Raw genomic sequence first — 15,959 nt, forward strand, 5'->3', positions numbered from 1 at the left:
CTGGTGAGTTGGCCTTCTTTAAGACTTGACCTCTCTAGGTTGGAGCTGTGATGTGAGTTAAATGCCTCAATAATGCCTCATCATTGTCATTCCTTGCTGGATCAAAATGCAACAGCAACCTTTGAGGTGCTTGTGCAGGAAAGAAATAACAACTAAAAAACTTTGCTGTGGGAGACAATTTAGCAATGGTTTAATGGCTACCTCAAGTAAAATAATGCTGTATGCATTAGCTGAATGTGTAAAAGACGACTTTGAAAGAAAATAATAAGGAACCCATTGTGGACTATATGAGTAAAAAGACAATTTTTAGGAAGTCTAATGCTGATCTTATTTGTTCAAAACATCTTAAACAAAGTAATTATTTTCAAAACTGTATTACCATGGTGATATAATCAGTATCCAATGAAATAATTTGTTCATTTGTTGCCTGCTCATTTAGTAAAGAGTTCTCTCATGTTTGGTATTTTTAATTTTCTTTTATTCAATCTCTATTATATGTATGAAGTAGCGTACACAATAGACAAACGAACAAAGGAATGAATTTTAATCTGTGAAGACAATTGGTTAAAATTAGGTGAGAGATTTTTTTTTATAAATTAAACTCAACCTTAACCACCTCCATCCATTGACTTTTGGATTTAATAGAGGCAGGGCAACAGGGGTCAGTCAACCCACTCCCAAGATGTGGGTAAACCAATTAAATATTGAATATTATAATGAAGCCTCAGATTATCAGGTTTAACTCTGAGTAGTCAGGTTTCTCAGGCCTTGGGAAATGTATCAGTGAAGGGAGGCATGGATATCTTTGGTAATTGTTTTTACAGCACAATTTGCGAGTCAAAAGGCCACAATAATGTTTCCCAAGAATGAAATTCTCCTACCATCTCTTCTAGGGCCAGGAATTGAAAATACCCTGTGGAGCCAGGATCAGACTCCATGTCTAGGAATGGGGACTGTACCTCACCTACCAGCTCAGTCCCACAAACAGTTTCAACTCCCTACTTAGGTCTGCAGCCTGCTTGGTTCCTCACCAAGTTCACAAATCATGCTGACTTCAAAATCCAGGAATGTGGAAAAAAAAATACTTTAATGGATTAAAATTGCATAGGAAGTCAGAAACATAGATTTCCACAGATTACAGTGAAAAGCTTTGTTTTGCAAGCAGTACAGGCAGATCATAGCAAACAAGGACATACAGATCAGATCGAGCAAGGCATACAAAGTTACACTGCAGAGGAAGTGTGCAAAGCAAGATCAACATCAGCAAATGCAACATTTTAAGTTAGAGAGATCCACTCATCACTCTAATAATAGCAGGAAAGTACCTGTTAGTGCGTGTTCAAGCTTCTGTATCTTCTGCCTGACAGAAGAGGTTGTAGGAGAGCATTACCAGGGTGTGAGGGATCTTTGATGTTGGCAGCCTTTCTGCAGCAATGAGCCATGAAAATGGAGTCCGTGAATGGGAGGTTGGCTTGTGTCATGGTCTGGGCTGTGTATACAACCTTATGTAGTTACTTAATATCCTGGGCAGAGCAGTTGCCGTTATGGTCTCAGGCAGTATGTTTTCTATGGTGCATCTGTAAAGGTTGGGCAGGGTCCTTGTGGACATACCGAATTTCCTAAACCACCTGAAGAAGAGGAATTGTTGTGCCTCCTTCACCATCGCATCTCCATGGACAGTCCAGGACAGGTTGTCAGTTATTGTCACTTCGAGGAACTTTGCGCTCTCCATCGTCTACACCTCAGCTCCTTTGATGTAGATGGGGATGTGTCCTCCTCCTTCTCCTTCTCCTTTCATAGTCAGAGTCAATTCCTCAAGTCAGTCGTCTTGTGACGAAATCCCTGTTGCTGGCCTTCAATTTTCTCTTTCCCAGTTTGAATATCAAAGAATCATCAGTTCCCCACAATGCAGAAAGAAGCTATTTGCCTCATCAAGTCTGCACCAACCCTCCAAAGAGCATCCTACCTAAGTTGCCCAGTTCAGTAAAAGCAATTTGTATTGAAGTAACAGTGAACTTGCCTTTATTGCAACATTTCCAAATTACCCATTCCCAAATTCTGTGCTGAGGTTTACTGCCCCAACACGCAACATTTTGCACCTGAACTTCATTTGTGACTGCATTGTCTATTTAAGGTTTGTAACTTCCTCATTGGAACTGTCTGCTGCTGCTTCCCCCTCTCTAGTTAATGTCATTTACACTGAACATTTGGATCTATTTCTAACGCATGATATTTTGTGAAGCAGTTGTCTGTTGTCCATCAAAGCAAGTAGACTTACAGTAAATAAAGACTTTGAGCTGAATTTTTTTTTAAGCTTAGACCAGGTTTTGTTAGAGCTTTTTGGAGCATTTTTGCCATGGTACCCAGCAGGTTTTCTCCCCCTATCTTAGTAAACGCACCTTATTAATTACATGTCATGCCTCTTTGGTGACTCTCAAATCCGATTACTGCACCAGCTTACTCATCACTGTTTCCAGAACAACTCACTGTTCAGTGAATATCTGCTAACACGTCAACATCGCTCGCATGTGCACATTGTTTGAAAGACCTACTGTGCACCCAGACAAGCACAGGTATTCTCAAGCTGTTGTGCTCAATCAAGCACACGTGGACAAGATGTCAGAAATGGGAAAGATGGCACCACATTTCTCCTATAGGGATTTGCAGGTCCTATTCGATGCAGTGGTGCCAGAAGAGGTTTCCTCTTCCCAGAGGACCACTAGAAGGGGATGCATCATCACTTATCTGCCCCCATGGGCTGGTTGATGTCTGCTATGGAGATCAAGGCCCAACACCCTCAGGGACTGCTGGAGAGATGTACACACCTGCACCCCATCTGACCAGCCCTGGTTTCCAGGGTCAAAGGCATGGTGACAGGGCCCTTTACACTCACAAGGGGCATGGTGGTGTAATAAGATACCTAGCCAGAACATAGAACCACAGTCAGGTCCCTTAGTAGTTTCCACTCTGGACTCTTGAAGAATTGGCCAGGCCCTCCACCTCCTGCCAGCTCCCTCTGACCCTTTGAAGTCCAAACTGACAAGAAGACCCTTGACATGTCTGGCCTGACTAAACTCAAGTGCTTCCTCATGTCCAAGTCCAACAGGTCCCAACAGAGCAGGCTCCTTTCACCCAAACCACATACAGGTTGGAATGCACTGAGGCATAGTGGGAATGACAGGAAAAAAAAACTTTGAAGACACTTTGGTGGAATGGGTGAAGAGGTTTTTTTAGGTAAATAATAGTTTTTTCATAAAAGTTCACAATGTTAATTTTTTTGCATGAGTTTGAGAATCTCTTCGTACAAGTGCAAAACACATTTCACACCATCTAGCAGCTGGCATGACTGGATACGATGGATGGAGGTCTGTACTGAACACCTGCTGCACAATCTGCAACCGGGGGAGCAATGTATGCACATAGAATCAGAGATTTACAGCATGGAAACAGACCCTTCAGGCCAACTCCTCCATGCCGACAGAAACCCTAAATTAAGCTAGTCCCATTTGCCAGCACTTAGCCCACATCTCTATAAACCCTTACTATTCACGAACCCATCCAGATACCTTTTAAATGGTGCAATTGTACCAGCCACCACCACTTCCTCTGGCAACTCATTCCATACACACATCACCCTCTGTGTGGAAAAGTTGCCCCTTAGGTCCATTTTATATCCTTCCCCTATCACCTTAAACCTATGCCATCTAATTCTGGACTCTCCCAAACCCAGAGAAAAGATCTTGTATATTTACCCCTCATGATTTTATAAACCTCTAAGGTCACCCCTCAATCTTCAACGTTCCATGGAAAGCAGCTTCAGTCAAAAGTTAAAAACCACACAAAAAAAAGGTTATAGTCCAACAGATTTATTTGGAAGCACTAGGTTTCGGAGCATTGCTTCATCAGGAGCTGATGAAGGAGTAGTGCTCCAAAAACTTGTCCTATTGGACTATAACCTGGTGTTGTGTGATTTTTAAACTTTCTACACCAACACTCCAACACGGGCAACTCTAAATCATGATTCCTTGGTCTATTTAGCCTCTTTCCTATAGCTCAAACCCTCCAATCCTGGCAACATCCTTGTAAATTTTTTTCTGAATCCTTCCAAGTTTCACAACATCTTTCCTGCAGAAGGGAGACCAGAATTGCACGCAATATTCCAAAAGTGACTTAACCAGTGTCCTGTACAGCTGCAACATGAACTCCCAACTCCTGTACTCAATATTCTGACCTTCTTCACTATCCTATCGACCTGCAATTCCACTTTCAAGAAACTATGAAACCTGCACTCCAAGGTCTCTTTGTTCAGCAGCACTCCCCAGGATCTTACCATTAAGTGTATAAGTCCTGTCTTGATTTGCCTTTCTAACTGCCTCTCACATTTATCTAAATTAAATTCCATCTGCCACTCCTCAGCCAATTGACCTATCTGAACAAGATCCCATTTGAGGTAATCTTCTTTGCTGCCTACTACACCTCCAATTTTGATGTCATCTGCAAACTTACTAATTATACCTCCATATGGCATTGGCCTCTGGAGAAAACTTTGTCCATCCTTGTTCAACATCCCTAATGTTTGACTCCTTTTATAAACAAAGGTGTAGATGTCAAAGAGTTGTCCAGCCGTGATTACAAAAGGGAGATGTAAAATATAGAGAGTCAGTGCTGTGGGATGCCCAAAGAGTAGGCAATCTGTTTGTTCATGTGTTTTACCTTTCATGAGTCTCTGATCAATGTTTTTGCCTTTTGAATGGTGGGTACAACTACTGAAGGAAACAAATATTGACTTTAAGTCTTTTTTATAGCAAGGAACAGAGAAAGGCACTGAGCTGGTGAATATCTGACAGCTTCTCATTATCCTGTTGACAGCTCCAAGCTGTTCAGTTAGATGACAAGCTATTAATAGGAGTTGAAAGGCAGAAGACCTTTGTTATCGATAAATGGTCACTAGTGTGCAGACCAATCAGCTACTTGTTGCTGGCTGAATCACCATTCATACACATGATTGGCTGCAGCTTGTTTGCAAACTACAAATCAATTACTGCTTGATCAAGCAGCTGTGAAAACCATGGGTGTCAGGTTGCTTGCTTTTGAAACCTGCAATAATCTTTCAGCAATCCTACGTTTTTAAAATTATTCTTTTCCCATTTCAATCCATAATCACAAATTCAGAAAAATAAAAATACACTATCTTTACATCATTTAAACTATTCCACACTGTAGCAAGATCCATATTCTTACCACTTTCTTATTAAGGAGGCTACACAGAGATTAAGTTTAAAAAAATTCTCTATTTAATCGAAGGAATTTCTGAAACCAGTATTTCTAAATTATATCATTTAAGTTTTATGACATGAAATTTTTAATTCTTTCTCACTATATCTTTCCTGCAGCCTCTGATGGTCTCGACCAAGTGGCTCCCAACTTGGATCCAACTCCCATCAAACCGGTATGCTTTGCATCCTATGAATTTCTTCAACAGAATTTTAAACAATGTTATACATCAGTCCCTGAATGTCATGTTTACAGAGTGATCCTTCATTCTGTCAGGTTCTTTTTGTTTAGCTGCCTGTGTCAACTGTAGATTGATCAGGGTCAACGCATTATGTAGATTTTGGGACATTTTTCTCCTAGCAGCCACCAGCCAACTCTCGTCCTCTTCAAATTAAACCAATGAACATAAGCCAAAGGCAGGGTGGAACATAGAGAAAAGTCAGTACATACAGAATTCACCAGAGGAATTCCCATCAGATTTGCCTCTCTGCAATCCACTCATGTGATGCCAAGGAGATACCGACAACTTGTTAGTTTAGACTCAGTAGGAGCTTAGAGAATTAACTGAGGCAGATCATTGAAAAAGGAATAGTCAATTTGTTATTATTTTGCTTTATAAATGGATCAGTGAATAGCTTTTAAAACGCAGCAAACAGCTTGGATATATACTAACAATATTTGGGGGAAGGTAGGATGGATCTATTAAAATAGGAGACCTTGATACTTCAAGAGAAAGTAAAACGTATTTGCGAGTGCAATTTTTAAACAAGGAGTGCTCTGGTGTCAAACATGACAATGGTGAATTCTTTAAATACTAGTCTCTCCATTAAAGTTACCAATGACTTTCCTACCATTCCACTGGTATGGAACAAAGCATCACCAGTGTTTTACATTAACAAAGACAGCCCAGCAGGAAGGAGAAGCAGGGTACATGGAAAGAGTTAGGATGGGAACCAAAACCAGTGTTGGGGAAGATTTTGAACTGGGGAAGCTGTAAGAAAAATGGCAATGCTGAAACATTGAAGCGACAAGTTCCAGAATTAAATTGGAATTAAAGAAGCAAGTAGCACTAATATTTTCTGTGGAACAATGATGTATTTTTCAAAAATATAATTTTCTCTTTTTTAGGAGAGTCATTTAAGTCCAGCGATCACTGGAGAATTTGTGGAGGACAAGTTGATGGAGAAGATTCCAGCCATCTCTTCAGAAGGAAAACTTGATGAAACCATTAATGAAGTCATAACTGATACCATAGTACAGGTTACAAGGATAGCTCCCACCCAAACTGGAGCCACTAGTGTCCCAAATGATCTGCCAAGTCAACTACTTGTGACAGAACCATTACTTAATGTCCCACTAGAAACATTCTTAGATAAAGAGACCACATCTGTGCCACTGACTAGTTCTAATGGAGGTGTGACTGAAAGTGGACACCAGATCAGTAGTTTGACATTTACAACCACGGTTGTAATGACTGGTGATCTCTTAGTTACAGAAGAGACTAGCATATCCACCTCTGTTTCATCTGATATGCAACAGATGACTACAGATGAAAACATAACTGGTATCATAGCTTCTGCTACAGATCAGCCCGAATACATGGTAGAGACCAAACCAACAATTACTGAAGGAACCATTAGTGACATGGCTACCTCAACTGTACAGGTTGAACACATGCAGGAAACTGAACTACATTGGGAAATGGAAGAGGATGTTGCTACAGATAAGGTTATTGGTAGGGCTACATCTCCTCCAACTGCGCAATCTGAGCACAAAGAAGAAATAAAGGAGGATGTTACTCTGGATGAAAATTTAATTAGGACCTCAGATTCTGCTGTACAGCCTGAACATTCCCATTCAGCCGCACAGGTGATCACTGAGGCGACTGAAGAAGGCTTTACTGCTCGGAACATCACAGAATCTCCTACTGCACAGCCAGTCAATCAGAATCTATCTTTGGATGCAAAGATTCAGCAACTAGCAGAACAACACCACAGCAATACATTGCCTCCTGACATAAAGTCAGTCCTTCCACACCAGGATGAAGAAAATGTAGAGTCAAACATTATTGAACAAACACAGCAGTCCAACGAAATCATTCACACTACAATCTATCCATTTATTTTCAATCAGGAGACAATATCTAATACTATTACAGGAACTTCAATAGATGACGACCAGGGCATCAGTATAACAATCCCTCCATCCCAGGAAACTACGAGTGTCAATGGAATTGGAACAAAATTTGATGCAGGAGCAATTGATATTAGCATAATGCCAGGCTGGACATCATCACAAATTGGTATAAGTAAGGCAGAAGGTGAGTCTTTTATTTTGAGATATTGCATTTTTCACAAGGGAAACTGTTACACCAAAGATCCAGATAAAAGGTATTCAACTGATTTGGACCACGAGAACCAGACCATACCAGCACAAGAATATACTAACACAACACTGTAACAGCACTGTACAATGCTAATACAGCACTATATGAGAAAGTCACAAGCCAATACATACCACTGTCACACCATTTTGGAATAGGGCCAGACCCATATAGGAAAATCCCAGACAGGATTAAATCAAGCAAGGAGCATACAAGCAGAGCACTAAATCACAGAAATCTAAATTAGCAGAAGACGATCAAATTAGCACAGGACCATACCCATATGGCACAAGACCAGTATTGAATGATTCCGTTACCTGGATATTTCAGTACTGTTCATTGTGTAAAAGATCATGCTAGTCTAGGGCCATATCATACAAGACCACACTAGTACAGGACTGACCAACACAACACCCCACTAGTGCCGGTTCCTTCCAGTACTGGATGGTACCACACAGGACCTCATCAAAACATAACTGCATCAGTAAAAAAAAAAAACTTTGCTTTATTGACCATTGGATGTGAACCCGTACCTATCCCTAAATTCCCTTGAGAAGGTGTGTGATGGCATATTGTCCACTTATCTGGATGAGTGATGCTCTAATCAACATCCAAAAAGCTTGACTTCAAACTAACATTCCTGAAAAGCAGCATAGCTGCATGAGTGCATAGCTGTTCCAAAGTTGAACACGTGCTGATTGTGGAATTAAGTCCTGGTTTTAGGAAGTCACTGTCTTCGAAGCCTATGCAGCTAGTAAGAAAATTAGAAGGAATGCTGTACCCAGTAGAACAAACCAGCCCACTTGATTAACATCTCATCCACAACCTTAAACATTTCTCCATTTACAGTAGTGAATAGCATCTGCAAGGTTTACTGCAGAAACCCACCAAGCCTTCTTCAACAGAAGCTTGTAAACCCACAATTTATACTAGCTCAAAAGGACAATGATAGCAGATACATGGACACACCACCATTTGTAAGTTGTCTTTTAAGCCACACGTCATTCTAATTTGAAAGGATATCACTGTTCCTTCACTGGGACCAGTCAATATCCAAAAACGTACTCCCCAAGAGCATTGTGAGTTTACATATACCAGATGGATTGCAATGCTTCAAGAGGGTGCTACACTTCATCTCACAAAAGAGCAGCGCTCCAAAAACTTTTGGTTTCAAATAAACCTGTTGGACCATAACCTGTTATCATGTGACTTCTGACCTTGTCCACCCCAATCCAACACCAGTATCTCCAAATCATATTCCATAAGGAATGGAATTAAAAGTTCAAGAAGCACACCCATGTCTTGCTCCCTCATACATCTGATGGTCATATGATATTTATTTATAACATAGTTGTACAATTGTGTTGAAATTTCTGAAATTAGTCAATTTGGAATTGATGTCCCAATTCTTATAGCAGGCAGTGCATTAGGGAGTCTGATGTAATGGAGCTTGACCTGCGTAGCATGAAGCATCATAAGACAGCTCCTTGTGAATCTTGCAAGTGCATAAAGAAATACCTTTTGGTGATAACACACTAATCACACACTGATGGAGAAGACGACTTTGTGCTTAATGAGTACCCTTGTTTGATCTGGAGATACCCAGACCATCATATATGTGCAGTCAATGATGGTCTGGTTGCATGGGAAAATCAGCGAGAAATGCAAAGTTAAGCACCCACTCGATCTGACCAGTGTTGTTATAGGCAAAGTTCATATAATTTCTGGATTTGGCAAACAATCTAATAGCCATTTGTCTAATGCATTAACGGGTGGCTGAATGAGAGACCCACAATATGTCTCTGACCAGATTGATAGCAATTCCATAGCCACTAACACTTGACCAATAGATTCAGCAGGAAGCCTGTAGCCTTTCGGGAGTCTGCCAAAACTTTTTACCACTAGATGTGAGAACCTAAGCCAACAGCCTGTGCTTGTTGACCTTGTTTTATGGGCAGTGTTTCTTACAGGGTATACCTCGCTATCCCTTCCCTCTCTATTGTCAAGTTGCAGATTTCTAACAGCAGTTTGTTACTGATGCTGCAGGCAATAATTTTCTGAGGTCTAATCAAAGGTAGCCAGTGTATTGTTGTCATTCCCAATATTTATCACCACTCACCACAACAATGTTAGCTTTCTGAGAGGTCTAGAGAACCGACACTCTAGTGAAAAAGTTAGACTTTTCAGCTGCACATTTTCTTGTTAACCTCCTAATGTTGCTGCTACTGATCATCATGTTATTTGCCTGTTCAGGTACATAGTTATTTGCATTACAGGTAGACAGGATGGTTAAGACGGTGTTTAGCACACTTGGAGACATGTGGAATCAGAATTAGCTTTATTGTCACATGTACTCACATGAGTACAGTGAAAAATGTACAAGTCACCACTTATTGTACCATCTTGGATACTAAGGTACCAAGCACAGATTCTTAAATTAGAAAAATTAGAAAAACAAAGAAATAAAAAGTTCAGCATTAGATACAAAAATACAAAAACCCAGGAATAAAATTAGAAAAAAAAAGTTCAACATTCAGTTCAAGCTTGGAGAACACAATGGGTCCCTCCAAAAGTTTTAGAATTCACGACTTCAGAAGTGCCCATTGTTTTATGCAGCAATGAATAATTCAAATTCACATAATAGGTTTGACCTGTACAAGACAAACTTAGAATTCTTCTTGAAATTGCTGCTAAGAAAATGTCATTGGAGATAGGTTTCTCAACAGAGAGACCTAAGAAAACAAACAAGCTAAAGGACTGCAGAATAACACTAAAGTATCAAAAGCTATAACCTGCAGTGCTATAAAATAAAATTAGAAAGGCCTACACTCTGCCAGAACTTGTTCAGCTCAATCCACAGTGACCAAAACAGCTACACAAGCCATCACTGCAGCTAAATTTTAACCTCAGGTTTTCAATCTTGGAAGGAGAAAACATCAAACAATGACAACAGACTGAATTTGATTTTATCTTTATAAGTATAAGTATCTTTTTTCTGTACCTACGTTTTGTCTCTAGTTTGAGGTGCTAAAGTAATTTCGCTTACTTCAATAACCTACAACTGTGGTATTATGATTTTAAATCCTTTTTGAGATAAAGACTTAGATTTTGCTGCCTTTTTAAAATTGAAACACTTAAAAAATACTGAAACTGAAGTGGTGTCTTAAAGCTTAACAAATTTGCAGTGCAGTTAATGATATGGAGTGGTGACGGTGAAGGAGAAAGGATTGGTTGTGTTGCTCAGTGGAATTAACCAGCTGTTAAGCCGGGTATTACATCTAACAATCTCCAAGCAAGTATCTAACTAAGTGCTGCAATTCTAGCCCATATGTCTGCCCTGAGTTCAGTACCAGAGACTTGCACAAAGGGTTTCAGTCCATCAGAAAATTAAAGTTTCTGAGCCATTTCCACCTATATACAACATGGCTTCTGAAGCATCCTGAGGTGCATCTCCTGACATCTTTCACCTTGACAATCCAGAAGATCTAGGCCAATATTTGTGATATATCTGTATTATACCTATAAATGTGCAAAGCCTAATGTTTTCCTTAAGTTCCAAGATTTTGGACATGTCTGAAGAAGCAAAATATAGGAACAGTGCATGATTAAAATCATCTAATCTGAATATTCCTTTCATTTCAGAATCTCAACGTCAATTTTTGACAGACCATCCATCTCCTCTTGACAGCTTAGGAGAAACAGCTAAAGAAAATGTTGCCACACCACAAGATGCCACAAGTGACATCTCACAAGCCCAGATTTCAGCAACAGACAGTTTGACAGATCGAGAGCCCACTCCACTCAAATTTACAACACCAAAAACAACAACCACTCAACATGGAAACCCATTAACAGGCTCTCCAGTTTCATCCCCGCCAATAGCTGTTATGCTGCCAACCTCTGAACAGCTTCACTCTACAGGCAGGAGTCAGTTGGATGGTGAGACCAACATCCCTCCCAATGTGTTGCTCACAACTGCTGCTCCTCAGAATTCCAGTAATGAAACTATAGGTTTTGAAACGGGAGAAGAAGATATTAGAGATGAACTTATTATTGGGGATACAGAGACTGTAGGCAACACAGACATACTGAATGGAGGCAAGCATAGTACTTCCTCTATCCCATCTCCGCCTCCTCTGAAATATTTAACATCAAGCTCCTTGACGTCTGCTCCCTCTAAAGAACTGGTGGTGTTCTTCAGTTTACGAGTCACTAACATGTTGTTTTCTGAAGACCTTTTCAATAAGAGTTCCCCGGAATACAGGACATTGGAACAACAGTTCCTTCAACTGGTAAGTGAATGGCTTTACAGTGTTTGGAATAATTCAGTCCTCCAGTATTTGGTTCCCTATTCTCAGGAGCAGGTGGACATATGTGTAAGAATCCTTTTAAGAATTATGAATTTGCAATAATACATAGACTAACAAGTTACCATTTGTGCAACACTCCCAAAGTTTCATTCCATTTGGAGAATATATAACAAGTTCAAACATCACCATTTTGCGCCATTGTCAAAAGTTAGATTTGGTTTCCCCTGATGTCTATCTAAAGTCAATTGCTCTTGATGTTTCCACATTGACCCAATGCAAAATGGTTGTATCTACATACTGGTCTGGGAATATGTATGGGCAATGGCAACAATGGAAGCAGAGCAATGTCTACAGAGAATTTCACTTAGAAAAGTTCAATATGGTAGCCTAATCTCCTTATCAAATGATGGGCCAGGTTCAAGTCCCATACTCTGAAGTTCATTTGGATAAACCTTCCAACCACTTTCCTCCTTTAGTGCCCTTTAAAATTCTTAATTTATTTTTTTTAAAAACTACAACTACTGAATCCCTTGAGGCATTTCACTATTATATACAATGTTTACACACCACAATATTCATGTAGTTTTACACTTGCAATTTCATTGTCAATTTCTGAAGTACAGTGCCCTCATCGTACACACCTTCATCTAGTCATCTTCCATGAAATATCAGCACAGACTTTAATGATGGAAACAAACACAATATGCAATCGAGAATATCAAGGTTAATCTATAGTCCATCAGACCTCAGTATGCCTGGATAATATCCCCAAGTCTATTGTTCTGTACATACTTCTACACAACTTGCAAACTGATTTAATAATTTGCATTATAAACTGAAATGAAACTGGCAAGAATGTAAGGAAGGTTGTTAGGTTTTCAAACATTAAGCATCAGTGATATGTTTCAGGATGAAAGATACCTGGCCAGCAAAATTTATTGTACAAAATGTGAAAAGTAAATTGACTAAATCTAGTCCATTGTGAGAAAGGTTTGAACCAATAAAGTAATTGTAAAAATGTTAACAAGGCTAACCAAGTGTATTGAAATGCAATTTGATTATAAATTAATCAGATGAATTTAAGCTCCAAAGACTGATTACTAATAAAGCCAAATGTGATATGCAAGTTGTCATTAAAATAATAGCTAGATAACTGAATATTGAAATATCAGAATTATCTGGAGAAGCACAATGAGATGAACATATATGCAATGGAGAAAACAGAATGGGGAGGAGACATACACCTGGTATTAAAATAGTCATGATGATCATAAATGTAACTAGGCCCAGGCTGTTCCAACACTCTGATGCAGCAACAATCTGTAGTCCAGCACCCAAAGTTCCCTTTCTCTCTGTTATAATGTCTAGTGGCCTGCTCTGACCTTTATTCATACTACGTTTTAGTTAGACTTTATTCAGTTTCAATACAATACATGCTGTCTTTTTATATCCAACTACAAAATCATTCATCTATTTGTTATGTGATTGATTAAAGTCAAGCTGAATTATTTTCTTTTGAAGTGTTTGTGCATTGAATATACATAATCTCTCATACTCCAGCAAATTCTGTGGTCTAGCAAAAGCCTAAACCCAAGACTCCCAGATTAGGGAGGAACAAGATGTATTTTAATTTAAATTATGATTTGCTACAGAAAGAAAACAAAATTACCAATGCTTGACATTGTTTTCATCAATCCATGGGCCACAGATGCCTCTGCCTTTAAAAGTATTGGTAGCAGAGACTGCAGCACTGTCCTTATGAGTCAAAGACTCTTCATTCTGAGGACTCCTTCCACTGTGTAGTGTGGCATTACAATAATACTAAATGGAACAAATACAGAACAAATTGGGCATCTTGAAAATTAGCATCCTTGAGGCATTATGGGCCATCAGCAACTGTAAAATTTCACCACAATTTGTATGTTCTTGGCCAGAATAGTCCTCACTTTAACATTACTATCAAACAAGGGAAAATGCAGCACTAGGCATACCTAAAAGTAAGGTGCCACCTGGTGAAGATACAACACAGGGTTGTACGCATGCTAGCTATTGGTACAACCAAACAATTCCACAACTAATGGAACATATGGAAGCACTTCAATCCTTCCAACTAGAGATGAAGTCTCCAAAACATGTCTATCTTTGACAATGGAAGTGTCTTTAGCATAGCTGTGCTGGGAAAGGCTCGCAACCGTGTTCAGTCAGCAGATGATCTATCATTAAAAAGACATCAGGATCACAATGTAAATTTTTAACAAATTTGATTCAGTCCATGTTATATCAAAAATGACTGGACACTTTGGATATAGCAAAAGCTATGAGCCCTAACAATATCACAACTGTGGTGCACCAGAATTATATATAGCCATAATCAGATAGTTCCAGTACAGATACAGCTGTGACATCTATTTGACAGGGTGGAAAATTGATGCAGTATTTCTTGGCCACAGGAAACAGAACATATTCAGTTACCATAATGTGATATCAGCCTACTTTTAGTCATTAGCAAAATGACAAGATGTGCTGTCAACAGTGCTGTCAAGTGGCACTTACTCAGCAATAACTTACTCACTGATGCTCAGTTCAGGTTCTACTGGAACACTTGACTTCAGGCTTCATTTCAGTTCAATAAAGTAGAAATTGCTGAAAAAGTTCAGCAGGTCTGGCAGCATCTGTGAAGAGAAATCAGAGTTAACATTTTGGTTCCGGTGACCCCTTCCTCAGAATTAATGGCAGCTAGAAAAATGGTGGTTTATATGCAGAAGGTAGGGTGGGGGAAGGGGTAAGAAATAAACAATAGGTGGGTATGGGGCCCAAAGAGAGAGAAGAACAGTTGGACAGGCAAAAGATTGAATGACAATCAGGCTAAGTGAGTGAATAGATGTTACTGGAGACGGTTAGTGGCTAACAATAGGCAGTATAATGGTAGACTCCATGATATCAAGACCTGGTGTATGGGGTTGGGGGCTAGGACATGGGACAGCTCATGCCCTAAAATTATTGAACTTGGAATTAAGTCCAGAAGGCTGCAGGGTCCTCAAGTGGAAAATGAGGAATTGTTCTTCCAGCTTGTGCAGAGCCTTGCTGAAACACTGCAGCAAGCCTGAGATATGTTGGCCAAGGAACAGGGTGATGTATTAAAGTGGCAGGCAACTGGAAGCTCAGGGTCTTTTCTGCGAACAGAACGTAGATATTTTACAAAGCGGTTACCCAATCCATGCTTCAATTCCCCAATGTAGAGGAGACCACAGAGCAGGGAATGTAGTAGACTAGATTGTGTGAATGCACGTCAAGTGCTGCTTCACCTGGAAGATATGTTTGGGGCTTTGGATACTGGGGGAGGATAATGGGCAGGTGTTACACCTTTGGCAATTGCTGGGGAGGGGCATAAAATAGTATTTGACTGAACTTGTTGTCTGGAGTCCTTTATAAGATTAAAGTCAATGGTAAAAAGAAAGATAGTTGTATTTTGGAGGCCAATTCAAAGATATATTGTAGGAATTCCTCAGGATAGCATTCTAGACTGTTAGGATGGTTTTACCGTCCCCGTGTTCATTTCGGAGGAATGAGACACCGGGTCAGATTCTAAGAAACAGACTGCTTTATTCGAGAGAGAATCGAGTTACAGCAAGGTATCGGGCTTGCTGGAGAAGGCGTTCTAATCCTTTGTTCTAAGTTGTCTATTCTTATACCCCCCTTATTCCTGCACCGTTCCCTTATTTGGTAATGGTCGGTTCTATAGTTTGCCATTGGCCCCAGTCTCTTATCAGTGTTCTAACATGCCTTATTCGGCTATCAGTTAGCTCAACTTGCTATGTACCAGATGGCCCCTTTGTTCTGTTTTTTCAAGTTTTACTGCTCTTTCAGTACTTTTCCACTGGTTCAATTATCTTCCTCAGACCTCGTGTCTGTTTTTTCCCCTCTGGGGTCCCCTGGCCACATCAGCCTGAGAGCTACTTCTATCTAACATTTTAGTGTTACTTCTATCTCAC

At 39.8% G+C, this 15,959-nt stretch overlaps 1 protein-coding gene across 1 annotated transcript in view; it reads left to right on the forward strand.

Annotated features, from left to right (window-relative positions):
* LOC132819566 (interphotoreceptor matrix proteoglycan 1) overlaps window positions 1-15,959 on the forward strand; it is a 227,735-nt gene that overhangs the window by 201,454 nt on the left and 10,322 nt on the right. The window contains exons 9-11 of the mRNA XM_060831135.1: window positions 5,394-5,449; window positions 6,403-7,594; window positions 11,300-11,949. Of these exons, the coding sequence (XP_060687118.1) occupies window positions 5,394-5,449; window positions 6,403-7,594; window positions 11,300-11,949 (1,898 nt within the window). The remainder of the gene's footprint in view (window positions 1-5,393; window positions 5,450-6,402; window positions 7,595-11,299; window positions 11,950-15,959) is intronic.

The sequence above is a fragment of the Hemiscyllium ocellatum genome, chromosome 10 (genome assembly GCF_020745735.1).
Source record: "Hemiscyllium ocellatum isolate sHemOce1 chromosome 10, sHemOce1.pat.X.cur, whole genome shotgun sequence".
NCBI lineage: Eukaryota > Metazoa > Chordata > Chondrichthyes > Orectolobiformes > Hemiscylliidae > Hemiscyllium > Hemiscyllium ocellatum.